Below are 13735 nucleotides of genomic sequence, written 5' to 3' on the forward strand. Positions count from 1 at the left end.
ACAGCCTCAAGTCACCCAGAGCAGAGGTTCTGAATCCTAAGTAAATGAGCCACGGGATGTTGAGACACAACCTTGAAAAATCATATGCATAACTGTGTAAATGCAGATATGTGTGTATTTTTCTAAAGATAAGATGTCCTACTTCATCAGTATCTCATAGAGGAAGAAAAATTAAGAAAAATTGATAAAGGGGCACCTGGGTGGCTCAGTCAGTTAAGCGTTTGACTTCAGCTTATGTCACAATCTAACGGTTCATGGATCCAAGCCCTGCGTAAGGCTCTGTGCTGACAGCTCAGAGCCTAGAACCTGCTTTGGATTCTNAAGATCTGTGTATGAGATTTTTATCATTTTGCTACTTTGTGTCCTCTTGAAAAAACTATCATTGTTTACTATAAGTAAAGTGAGATTTAATACCAATTTATTCCTGAGTTTACAACATAAGAAAAGGAAATACTACACAAAATATGAGTCTTGCTGACAGTTGGCATTCAAATGTTGACATTAAGAACTGAAAGAGAGGGGCGCCTGTGTGGCTCAGTCGGTTAAGCATCCGACTTCCACTCAGGTCATGATCTCATGGTTGGTGGGTTCAGGCCGCGGTTGGGCTCTGTGCTGACAGCTGGAAGCCTGGAGTCTGCTTCTAATTCTGTGTCTCCCTTCTCTCTCTTCCCCTCCCCCACTTGCTCTCTGTCTCTCAAAATAAAATAAAGACATACACAAAAAATTTTAATTAAAGAAAAGAACTGAAAGGGAAAAGACAGCTGGTAAATTTTTTTAAATTGTTTAATTATAGACAAAAGTACTAGTTGTTATCTGTATTTATCATAAAAGTATTTAAATGTACCTGGGCACTTTAATGAAAAGGTCTTGAGAAAATAAGGAGTAAGAGTGTTTGAGAAATAATTAAAAGAAAGGTTCATTGAGTTGGGAACATGATTGATCTTCCATTGCACTCAAGTAATTATAAACTAACTGATACAAGAAAGATACTTCTGAATACTGACAAAGTTTATAAAAGCATTGTTATAAAACTGTAAATCTTATCAATATCAACCACAACACTTGGAAAGGCTGTGAAGTTTCCTGAAAGCCGAACATCCTAAAAAATAAAATATCTCTGATCTTCACTCTTCAGCTTTTACTTTAAACATTTTTCACCTTTGCTCCTAAAAACTAAATTGTACGTTTGTAGTAGCTACTAATTTTTTATGTGACATTACTAATTCACTGTTTGTAACCAGTGAATACATTTATTAACAGGATTATCAATGCCTTCAGGGAAAAGTCCTTGAGCCCAATTCTTTAATCCATACTTTTGGCTATCCTTACTTAAAATTATGGTAAATGCCATTTTCTGTTTAACATTTTTCAGGAGTGGGATCAACAGAAACCTTAATTATGATAAGAATTTAGAGCACTAAAATTGTCATTGAAAATAATAATAGGGAAAAATATAAAGAAAAAATTTCTGAATATCATGAAGGACTATTTATGTTTATTTATATTATCTATGTTTATTAGCCTGTGTAGAATAAATGATGGCAAAGCCCACCAAACTGTCAGAGCAACTTTCTTTTTCTTTTGTCAAAAAATTAAAAATCCTAATGTGATTGACTTAAAGTAATCGTAAGAACTCTCAGACATTAAAAAAAATACAGGTCATTGAGAATATACAAGAATGAGTGAGGAGTCTGAGAAGGTACCATTTCTTTCCATCTCCTTGGACACAATATCTTTGTAGCTGGCATTTTAGGCAGAGGCATTTAATGTACTGCTTGATAAAAAGTTCATTATGTTTCCTCATTAAGGAGAGCCCCCAAAGTCTCAGAAAAACTGAGCACCATGAAAGAAGATAATTAACACGAGAAAGGACAGAGTTTTAGCCACTAATTCTAACAGAGCTACAGTATTTGAAGTTTCAGATATTTCATGGTATGTAAGCTTTACTTTGGAAGATTTGAATTATTAACAGTTAACTGTGTTTATTCCAAAAATTATTCACTAAGTAGCCTACTATGTGACAAATTCTGATTACCATGTCTTCTGTTGGACTATATAAAAAATTGGTGCTTTATTTAAGGAATGATTCAGATCTTCTCTATGATTTATCAGTTTACATAGGTAGTTACACTTCCACTGACTTACTTTTGTAGGAGGAAAACAAAATTCAGTCAACTATTTCCCATATCTATACATTTAACCAAGACATGTGACAATGTCAAATGTGAGATTTGACAAAAGTGATATTAAAAAATAAAGTGTTTAATATATGAGTATTACTGACTCAAAATTTCAGTGATAAATAACTATGGCTTTGTTTTTAGTGTAAGAATGATTTCAGGAATAGAATTTTAGTGACTCATCACTTACATTTAACACCTGGTGCTCATCCCAACAAGTGTCCTTCCCACACAGACCTCCCCTCCAACAACCCTCAGTTTGTTCTCTCTATTTAAGAGTCTCTTACGGTTTCTCTCCCTCTCTGTTTTTATCTTATTTTTGCTTCCCTTCCCCCATGTTCATCTGGTTTTTTTTTTTTAATTTTTAACATTTACTTATTTTTGAGAGACAGAGACAAAGCACGAGCAGGGGAGGGGCAGAAAGAGAGAGAGGGAGACATAGAATCAGAAGCAGGCTCCAGGCTCTAAGCTGTCAGCACAGAGCCCAATGTGGGGCTCGAACTCACAAACCGTGAGATCATGACCTGAGCCAAAGTCAGATGCTTAACTGTCTGAGCAACTCAGGTGCCCCTATTTTGTTTCTTAAATTCCACATATGAGTGAAATCATATGATATTTGTCTTTCCCTGACTAATTTCACTTAGCATAATACACTCTAGTTCCATCCACATCGTTGCAAATGACATTTCATCCTTTTGACTGCCAAATAATATTCTAGTGTGTGTGTATGTGTGTGTGTGTGTTGTTGTGTGTGTGTGTGTATAGATGATAGATAGATAGATGATAGATAGATCAATAGATAGATAAGTGTATATATATATATATATATATGTACATACATCCACACACCACATCTTCTTTTCTTCTTTATCCATTTGTCAGTTGATGGACATTTGGGCTCTTTTTATAATTTGTCTCTTGTTGATAGTCCTGCTATAAACATTGAGGTGCATGTGCCCCTTCTAAATGATTTTTTAATGTTTATTTAATTTTGAGATAGAGAAAGACAGAGTGTGAGTGAGGAAGGGACAGAGAGAGAGGGACACATAGAATCAGAAGCAGGCTCCAGGCTCTGAGCTGTCAGCACAGCTGACTCACAAGCCGTGAGATCATGACCTGAGTCAAAGTCAGATGCTTAACCGACTGAGCCACTCAGGTGCCATGTTTTTTAAGCTTTTTAAAATAATGTTTATGCATGCGTCCCTTCTAATCAGCATTTTTGTATCCTTTGGGTACTTAACTATGGTTTTTCTTTCTTTTTTTTTTTTAATGTTTTATTTATTTCTAGGAGAGAGAGAGAGACAGCGTGAGCAGGGGAGGGTCAGAGAGAGAGGGAGTCACAAACTCTGAAACAGGCTCCAGGTTCTGAGCTGGCAGTCAGCACAGAGCCCGACGCGGGGCTCGAACCCACGAACCGCGAGATCATGACCTAGGCGAAAGTCGGACGCTTAACTGACTAAGCCACCCAGGCGCCCCTTAATTATGGTTTTTCTAAGAAAATATTTTTCTATGTGGTATTTTTTAGCACTCATAAGATAGTTTTGTGTGTATATGTGTCTGTGTCAGTCAGTAGAAGTAATGGACTGTGATATGGACTAACATACAACTACGACCAATCATGTAAGTCATCTTAATATTTAGGTATAAGAGTATACCTTGATATGTTGAAGGATTTATCTAATGATTTATCTATTTTCATTTTGGCTTCTATCTTACAGATAGTATAAAGTAAGGTACACAGAGCTGGTGAACAAAAATTCCCAAGTATAATTTTGACTCTGATATTAACTGGCACAGTGATTCCAATAAATCCACTAGCCTCTCAAAGGTTCCATTTTATTGTTTGTAAAGTGAAGGAGCTGTAATAGAAGGATCTTTGAAGTTCCTTCTCTTTTTTTATGCTATGATCACAAATGTGGTAGATTTTCTCAATACATCATACATAGCAAAAATTCCATTAAATGTAAATAAAAACACCAAGATCATCAAACCAACCAACCTTTTAGCAACTAGGAAACTTTAAATGATGGTAGCAACTAGGAAACTTTAAATGATGGAATGGCTCAAACAGTCATTAATTATTGATGACTTAAACTAAGTATATAGAATTAATCTAAACTAAATATGTAGAATTTAAAGGAAAATCATCACTATGATTTTCCTGAGCTCTCAGATATTTTACCAACTTTCAAAGATGGAAACAAAGTCAAGATCTAGAAATAATATACATAAAATCTTTGAGCTACAGTGATGGTAATGCAAAAAATATCTTCACTATCTCTATGGAGTTTTCTTGGGCCATTCTTCTCTTCTAATTTTTCCTATTCCTGAATAACCCACTTTGTTATACCATCACAGAAAACCATGTTTTCTCTTCACTAGTAATACTGAAGTTAACCCATTTTATTTGACATTAGTTGGTTTTCTAAATCCTTGTTTCCCTACAAGAGTAAGCTCATAGCAAGCAAGAAACATGTCTTTGACTTCTCTATTAATTCCTATCATAAGTTTCCATTTCATTGTTACCTGGGGCAGTCTGGTGACACACAGCAGCAATAGAATGTTGAAAATTGTTGGTGAGAGAAAGAGACAAACTAAAAAGTGGAAATGACTTTCTTTTCATTTATTAACAAGATTTTCCTTTGTATTCTATGTTAATTCTCTATTTTCTTACACCCTACTTTAGGCCTCCATCTTTTCACATCTGGACTGTTTAATAGCTTTCTAAATATTTTCTGTCTCTATCTTTTAATAATCTCATTAAAATAAATGCATGCCAACCTCCAAGTAAAAAGCAAGCCTTTCAAGACTCAAATCAAGTTTCCTATTTTTTTCCACAGTTTTACGAGCCTACTTACTTCAAAATGGCTTCTTCTTCCTTAAAACTCATTTTTTTCGTACTTATCAATCCAAAATTAGCCAAATGTTATGTGACAATTCTTATATTTTTCTCAGATAGTATATTTTTAATCTCCAACATTTTTTATGTATCTCTGTAACCAGATGATAAGCCTAATATGTCCCTTTAATGTAGTGCATATCCTTTAAGTATTCATTTACTTGATTTATTCATTTGACAGGAATAAAATGAATATTTGGCCTTCTGTAAAGGATATTTTTTGGCACGCTAGTAGATGAATGAACTCAAAGGTTTAATCTCAAGGGTAACTGTGATTTATCTGAAGTAATCATTAGTCTAGGCAAAAGTAAGATGATGTTAAGTTCTGTGGATTAACAGTAGGAGAAAAGGAAATCTATTTTTGTTTCGAGAGAAATTTTGCTACATAACTGTAATTAGGAACAAATCAGAGATTAATGATGCATTATATTCTAGAGCTTTAACTAATAAGCACTAATAAATGGCTTTCTCAACTTTAAATGGCTTTCAAAATATTATTCCTATACATTGCTCCATGTACAGAAAATAATGAAAAGTGGGTCTGTTAATCAGAAAATTCAATATTTATTCTAAAATATGAATTGTTGGCTTAAAAGAATATTTCATATACTCCAAAAGGGCATAAAATCTACCTCTACTAATTAGTTTCTCCATGAAAGCCTTCCAGACAATTATAGGGTAATACTACTGGTCAATGCTTTAGGTGCTTTTCATTAAAAATATAGTGTTGCTGCCAGATGAATTGCTTCATATAAAAGCACTTACCACAAAGCCCTATAATGGAAGGTTAAGTGCTATACTTAATTACTAATTTCAATCCTTATTACCTATATTTTGCAGTGCAGGCACTTTAAAAGGGACCAAATATAGTCTGTTGGTTCCTGCTTCTCTGATTATAGGATTTAGTGGTAAAAGCATTAGTCCAGCTGTTTTTCTAATGAAGAATAACAACAAAAACTTGAAAATAAAAATAGTCACACCACAAACCAATAGAAAAGAGATGTACTAGACATTTCTATTGAACTCATACATAAAATCACTTTGTTCTAAAAACTTTAATCTAGATAACACACACTTCTAAATTTGTATTCAGCCTTCATAGCACTGTTGCAGATAAAGCTCCAAAAGAAGAAGGTCTTTGAAATTTTCATGGCTTATTTCCTACCTCAATATCATGCTGAAATGCACACAGAACAGATGATTAATAAAATACTTGATAACAATGGTGACTCTCCTGAGTTCTTTACATATTGATCATTAACTTTTTAAATGTATATATTTAATTCCTCACAAGTGCTCTAATTTTCTTGAGGACAGATTCTGTGTTTTACTTTTGCTTGTATCCCCCATAATAACTGAGACTTTGCTCAATCTTAATTAATATTATCTAAAATACTTTGCACTGAAAGGGTACATAGAATCTTTGTACGTACCTATTTATTTCTAAGTGTACAAGATGTTGTATCTAAAATAACCATTTCTTAAGATTTGCTCCTTAAAGGATCAGGAGGAACTTAACGGAGGGCCATGGTGGAGAAGAAGGGTAAAAATAGTGGGGGAGAGGGAGGGAGGCAAACCATGAGAGATTTTTGAATGCTGAGAACAAACTGAGGGGTGATGGGGGTGGGGGGGAGGGGAATGGGGGTGATGGACATGGAGGAGGGCACTTGTGGGGGTGAGCACTGGGTGTTATATGGAAACCAACTTGACAATAAACTATTTAGAAAAAAAATAGATTTGCTCCTTAATTATCAGGATATTTCCAGCTTCTGATCTTTAATTATATTTTACATTGTTCCCTATACTGGGTATCCATTTAGTTGGTAAATGAGACATTATATTTGTTTAAAAAAATTTTAGTCTAGAAAAATATACAACTCTTGATGCCTTACTTAGTTTATTGCCTTATTCTCAGCCACTAGTATTCAAATTAAACATTAGTTTGTCACAGGATCATGTCTTTTTTATAATATATCTAGTACATAGTATCTAGTAAGTGCACAATTAAAAGACTGTCAATCAGATAAAATATATTAAAGAGGCATAGAAATTTTAAAAAATATAAAATATTTACCCAAATGCATTAATGCATTAGAAAGCTAGGTTCTGATTATCTATGCTTGGAAAATGCATATTATATATCTCTTTTACAGATGAATTATGTATAGTAATATAATAAAGTCCAGATATAGATATTTTAAACTTAGTTTAACACAGATTTTCCCAAACTAACTTGAAAGTGGGACTTCCTCTCTCCCCTCGTAGGTCACCATTAGCATTATCTGCAAAGGAGCTCTCAAAAATAGCTGTACGGAAAGTGTGATCAAAGTAAAAAGTTACTAAAATGAAATGATTTTAACAAATTAACTGGCGAGACATTCTATGCTACAATAATAGCAACAGGATTTGTCAGTTTACATGTTCAGGTGTACTATTCACAGATGACAAAACCCCCGGAGATACAGCTTAGATATTTCATGGTGTTCAGTGCAGTACCTTCCTCTCAGTAAATAGGTATTGATTAATCCATATTTTTGGGAAATTCACCAATTTACTTTTCCATAATTCCAATAAAGGTGTACTTTTTATGAAAAATATCCTTATATTAGGATTTCAATAAATGCAGTATTAGCAGGGACTATGAGACATATTTAAGTTACTTTCCTTCCAAGTCTTCCATTCCATTACAGACGGTAAAAGAAGGTGTACATTCCTGTAACCATAGGGATAATTCCCAGGACATGAATTCAGCAAGTATTTATTGACTGCATACTATTTGCCAGTATTATAATGAGCAGTGGACATATTATTAATGGGCTTGCTTCTGAATTTTGTCATAGAGCTGGGTTTTTTTTTTTTATCACACTTAATTCAGCAAATATTTGCACAGCACCAGTTTTACAGAATAGGCTTGAAATGAGGTTTGAGGATGTAGAAATATATAAATCAGAAAAGATCTAGAAGGGCACCACAGACATTTTGTTAGATATTTCCTAATTGTGAGTCAGTATTAAGAAAACTCAGATCTTTATTAATAAGTTAGTTATTTCCTCAAATTATTTCTTCCAAGAAACAAATACTTATTACAGAGGCTTATATACATTTTCGTAATCATTTTTATTGTGCAAAATAAAAATTTCTTTTCATATTCTTTCTTTATACTGTGCTATAAATTTGTTGTACAAGTCAGTCATATCTAAAAGGGGGGCAGAGAGAAATGAGGCTGCTGTGTTTAGTAAACTCTTTTGTACTAAAATATAAAGAGGATAATAATTGAAGTAAAATACTGATATACTTTTTTTTGCCCTTTACTTTAAGATGATTTTTAAAGTTTATTTATTTTTGAAAGAGAGAGACAGAGAGTGTAATGGGCACAGAGAGAGGGAAAGAGAGAGAATCCCAAGCAGGCTCTGCACTGTCAGCACAGAGCCTGATGTGGGGCTGGAACTCACAAAATGTGAGATCATGAATTGAGCCAAAATTGGACACTTAACTAACTGAGCCACCCCAGGTGCCCCAAAATAACATGTTATTTTTTAATTGAGAATATATGCAACCACAAGTAACATTGGTCTTAGTTTCTAATTTATTTCCTTTGTTTCAATAATGTAGAACTAACAAAGCTGATTAATAATGAGAAAGGTAATTTTTATTATATCAATAACAGCTTGACATTCATTTTATAGACTTGAAATGAGTAATGGTAGTGTCACAGAACCCTTGTGAAACTCCCATACGGTTATATGACAGTGAAAACAAACTTCATTTGCTTACATGTTCTTATAACTGGTGATTTAGAGTACTATATACTGCTCCTTTCCTATTTCTCTATTTGTCCTATGGCCCTCTCGTTCCCTCAAAGGAACCACCTGGTCCAACTTTCTTTCAGAGAAAAGTATGGAATATTCCTTCCCTCTTTTTTAAATAATAACTTTGTTACTTTTGACAAAGCCTTTCCTTTGTTCGAATGCAAGGATACAGTCAAAAGAGGTTTGACATGTTGCGCCTTTTATGTGTGCATCTTTCTGGTTTCACTGATGTCCTGATTTTTGCAAACGATAATGTGTGCCTTCAAGTTCTCCTGTAAAATGCCATTTGTACACTGTATCAAGAACAGTTTAGAACAGCATTACATTCATATGATTTTAAAGTCCAATAAATACTTGATGGTTTCTCAGAAAACCCACAATTTGGTGAAACGGACGCAAAACAGTGCTTTGTTTTCCAGTTTGTTTTTCATAAAATCTTCCCCCGACACACATCCACTGGCTTACCTGCAGGGTAGCGCTCGATCACTGGCCAGCTGTCCACCTGTAATGTGGCATTGCCACCACTCCTTGTAAAACGGACTACATGGTATTTCCCATCGTTAATGATTGCATTGGACTCCTCGATGGCGATGTCATCTGTCCCAACATTAAATTTAACTCCAATTTTTCCTTGGTGCTAGAAGGGAGGAAGGGACAAAGGAAAAAAAAAAAAGAGAGTTGTATGAAGTTATAGTGATTAGTCAGCATTTAATAAGAATTAAGTATAGGAACAAGACAAGAATGTCCACTCTTGTCAGTTTTGTTTAACATATTCGAACTCCTAGCCACAGCCATTAGGCAAGAAAAAGGAATAAAAGGCATGCAAATTGGAAAGTAAGAAGTGGTACTGGCACTATTTACTGATTATACAATATTATATATAGAACATCCTAAAAACTCCATAAAACATGGTTAGAACTAATAAACATATTCATTAAAGTTACAGAATACAAAATCAATAGACAAAAATCCCTTGTGTTTCTTTACACTAATAATGTACTATCGGAAAAAGAAATTAAGAAAACTATTCCATGTACAATTACGTCAAAGAGAATAAAATGCATGGGAATAAATTTGACCCTGGAGGTAAAAGGCCTGTATACATTGAAAACTGTAAGACATTAATGACAAGAATTGAAGAAAACACAAATAAATGGAAAGAAGAATGGATTAGAAGAATTAATATTGTTACCATGTCCATACTTCCCGAAGGATTATACAGATTCAGTGCAATCCCTATCCAAACTCCGATGGTATTTTTTCACACAAATAGAACAAAAAACCATAAAATTTGCCTGGAACCACAAAAGACCCTGAATAGCCAAACCAATCTTGAGGAAGAAAAAAAAGCTGGAGATGTCATGCTTCCTGATTTCAAACTATATTACAAAGCTACAGTAATTAAAACACTATGGTATCGGCATTAAACAGACACACAGATCAATGAAACAGAACAGAGAGCCCAGAAATACATCCACACATATATGGCCAATTAATTTAGAACAAAGGGGCCAAGAATATACAATGGGGAAAGAACAGTCTCTTCAATAAATAGTGTGAGGAAAACTAGACAGCCACTTGTAAAAGAATGAAACGGGACCACTATCTTACAGCATACACAAAAAATAACTTAAAATGTATCAAAGACTTGAACATAAGACCTGAAACCATAAAAAATCTAGACAACATAGGCACTATAGCTCCTTGGTATAAGTCTTTTGTGATGAATATTTTAATCTGACACAAAAAGAAAGCAACAAAAGCAAAAATAAATAAGTAGGACTACATCAAAGTAAAAAACTTCTGGACAGCAAAGGGAACCATCAACAAAATGATAGGGCAACATGTGAGGAGTAGTTAAGATGGCAAAGAAGTAGAAGGACCTTAGGCTTTCCTTGTCCCTCAAACACAGCTGTATTGAGGTCAGATCACTTGGAACACCCAGGAAATTGATCTGCAGAGTGGCAGAAGGATCTCCACAGTTGGAGGGAGTTAGCATGGCAGGTGTGAGGCTTACTTCAAACAAATCAAAGCATATCTAGATTAGGTCTAAACACTTCCCATTGCAGGCAAGGAGGAGCTATGGAGAGGACTGACTAGTGGGAAAGAGCAGCCAAACTGCAACAGGAGGGTGCACACAACATACACCAGAAACACTCCCTGAGGAGTAAAGCCCTAGATAGTGTATGAACCCTTTTTGACAGAGGAGTGCTCTCAAGTGCAGGAAACATGTCAAGCTTTTAAAACATGCAAAAGATAGAAAGAGCCAAAATGACAAGATGGAGGAATTCTCCCGAAAAGAAAGGTCAAGAAGAAATCACAGTCAGGTACTTGCTCAAAACAGATATAAGCAATCTATCTGAAGAAGAATTTAGAACAACAGTCATAAGCTTATGAAGACACTAGAGAAATCCTTCTATAGAGACCAAAGACCTAAAAACCAGACCAGCTGAAATTTTAAAAAAATGGTATAAGTGAGATGCAAAGCTGACTGGATACAGTCACAATGAGGATTGAAGAAGCAGAGAAGAGAATAGATGATACAGAAGATAAAATTATGGGGAAAATGAAGCAGCAAAGAAGAGGGAAAGGAAAGAATTGGAGCACAAGAGGAGACTGAGAAAACTTAGTGATTCCATAAAACTAAACAATATCTGTATCATAGGAGTCCCAGAAGAACAGCAGGAAAAAGGGGCAGAAGGTTTATTTGAACAAATCATAACTGAGAACTTACCGAATCTGAGGAAGGAAACAGGCATTCAAGCCCAAGATGCACAGAGAACTTACCTCAAAATCAAAAATTACAGGTCAACACCATGATACGTTACAATGAAACTTGCAAAATATAAAGATAAAGAAAGAATTCTGAAAGCAGCTAGGGACAGAAGGGCCTTAACCTACAAGGGTAGACACACGAGATTAGCCGCAGACCTGTCCAACGAAACTTGGTAGGCCAGAAGGGAGTGGCAGGAAATATTCAATGTGCTAGAACATGACAGGGATGTCCACTCTCACCATTGTTGTTCAATATGTTATTGGAAGTCCTAGCATCAGCAATCAGACAATAAAAAGAAATAAAAGGGATGCAAATTGACAAGGAAGAAGTCAAATTTTCTCTCTTCAGAGATAACATGATAGCATACGTGGAAAACACGAAAGACTCTATCCCCAAACTTCTAGAAGTGATACATAAATTGAGCAAAGTTGCAGGATATAAATCAATATACTGGAATAGGTTGTTTTTCTACACATCAATACTGAAACAGCAAAAAGAGGAATCAAAAAATAGATCCCATTTACAACTGCACCAACACCCATAAGAGACATAGGAATAAAACTACCCAAAGAGGTAAAAGATCTGCACATTGAAAACTACAGAAAGCTTGCGAAAGAAAATAAAGAAGAAACAAAGAAATGGAAAAACATTTCATGCTCATGGGTTGGAAGAACAAATATTGTTAAAATGTTGATACTACTCAAAGCAATCTATACATTCCATTATTCCCTATCAAAATAACACTAGCATTCTTCACAGAGCTAGAAAAGACCATTCTAAAATGTGTACGGAACCAGAAAGATCCCGAATAGCCAAAGCAATGTTGAAAAAGAAAACCTAAGCCGGGGGCATCAAAATGCCAGACTTCAAGCCATATTACAACACTGTAATCAGCAAGACAGTATGGTACTGGCACAGACACAGACACATAGTTTCACGGAACAGAACAGAAAATCCAGAAATAGACCCACAAATGTATGGCCAACTAGTATTTGGCAAAGCAGGAAATAATATCCAAGGAAAAAAGACAGTCTTTTCAGAAAATGGTGCTGGGAAAGCTGGACAGTGACATGCAGAAGAATGAACCTGGACCACTTTCTTTTATCATACACAAAAATAAACTCAAAATGGGTAAAAGGCCCAAATATAAGACAGCAATCCTTCAAAATCCTAGAGGAGAAAATGGAAAAACCTCTTTCATCTTGGCCATAGCAACTTCTTATGGAGGCAAGGGAAACGAATGGAAAAATGAACAATTGGGACCTCATCAAGATAAAAACCTTCGGCACAGTGAAGGAAACAATCAACAAAACTGGAAGGCAACCGACAGAATGGGAGAAGATACTTGCAAATGACATATCAGATAAAGGGTTAGTATCCAAAATCTATAAAGACCTTATCAAACTCAACACCCTAAAAACAAATAATCCAGTGAAGAAATGGGCAAAAGACATAAACAGACACTTTTCCAAAGAAGACGTCCAGATATGGACACATGAAAAAATGTCCAACATCACTCATCATTAGAGAAATACAAATCAAAACCATAATAAAATACCTCCTCACACCTGTCAGAATGGCTAAATTTAACAACTCAGGCAACAACACATGTTGGGGAAGATGTGGAGAAAGAGAAATACTTTTGCACTGCTGGTGGTAATGCAAACTCGTGCAGCCATTCTAGAAAACAGTATGGAAGTTCCTCAAAAAATTAAAACTAGAACTACCTATGACTAAGCAATTGCACTATGAGGCATTTATCCAAAACATATTAAAATGCCGATTCAAAGGGGCAAATGAACCCCAATGTTTAGAGCAGTGCTCTCAACAATAGGCAAATTATGGAAAGGGCCCAAATGCCTATCAAATGAAAAATGGATAAAGAAGATATGGCATATATGTATAAACGCACACACACATGCACACACACACAAACATAGAAACACACACAGTGGACTGTTATTTGGCAATTAAAAAGAATGAAATCTTGCCATTTGCACAACAGGGATGGACCTCAAGAGCATTATGCTAAGAAAGACAGCGAATGACAAATACTACTTGATCTCTCTTA

The 13735-nt window shown here is 35.0% G+C and overlaps 1 protein-coding gene across 13 annotated transcripts in view; it reads right to left on the reverse strand.

Moving 5' to 3' along the window:
* The window catches only part of NRXN1 (neurexin 1), a 1134059-nt gene that overhangs the window by 163851 nt on the left and 956473 nt on the right, over positions 1 to 13735 (reverse strand). For all 13 annotated transcript variants that reach the window (XM_077749163.1, XM_077749167.1, XM_077749165.1 and 10 more), the window contains one exon: positions 9354 to 9525. In XM_077749163.1, the coding sequence (XP_077605289.1) occupies positions 9354 to 9525 (172 nt within the window). The remainder of the gene's footprint in view (positions 1 to 9353; positions 9526 to 13735) is intronic.

Source organism: Crocuta crocuta, unplaced genomic scaffold (assembly GCF_008692635.1).
Source record: "Crocuta crocuta isolate KB4526 unplaced genomic scaffold, BGI_CrCroc_1.0 scaffold118, whole genome shotgun sequence".
NCBI classification, from domain to species: Eukaryota; Metazoa; Chordata; class Mammalia; order Carnivora; family Hyaenidae; genus Crocuta; species Crocuta crocuta.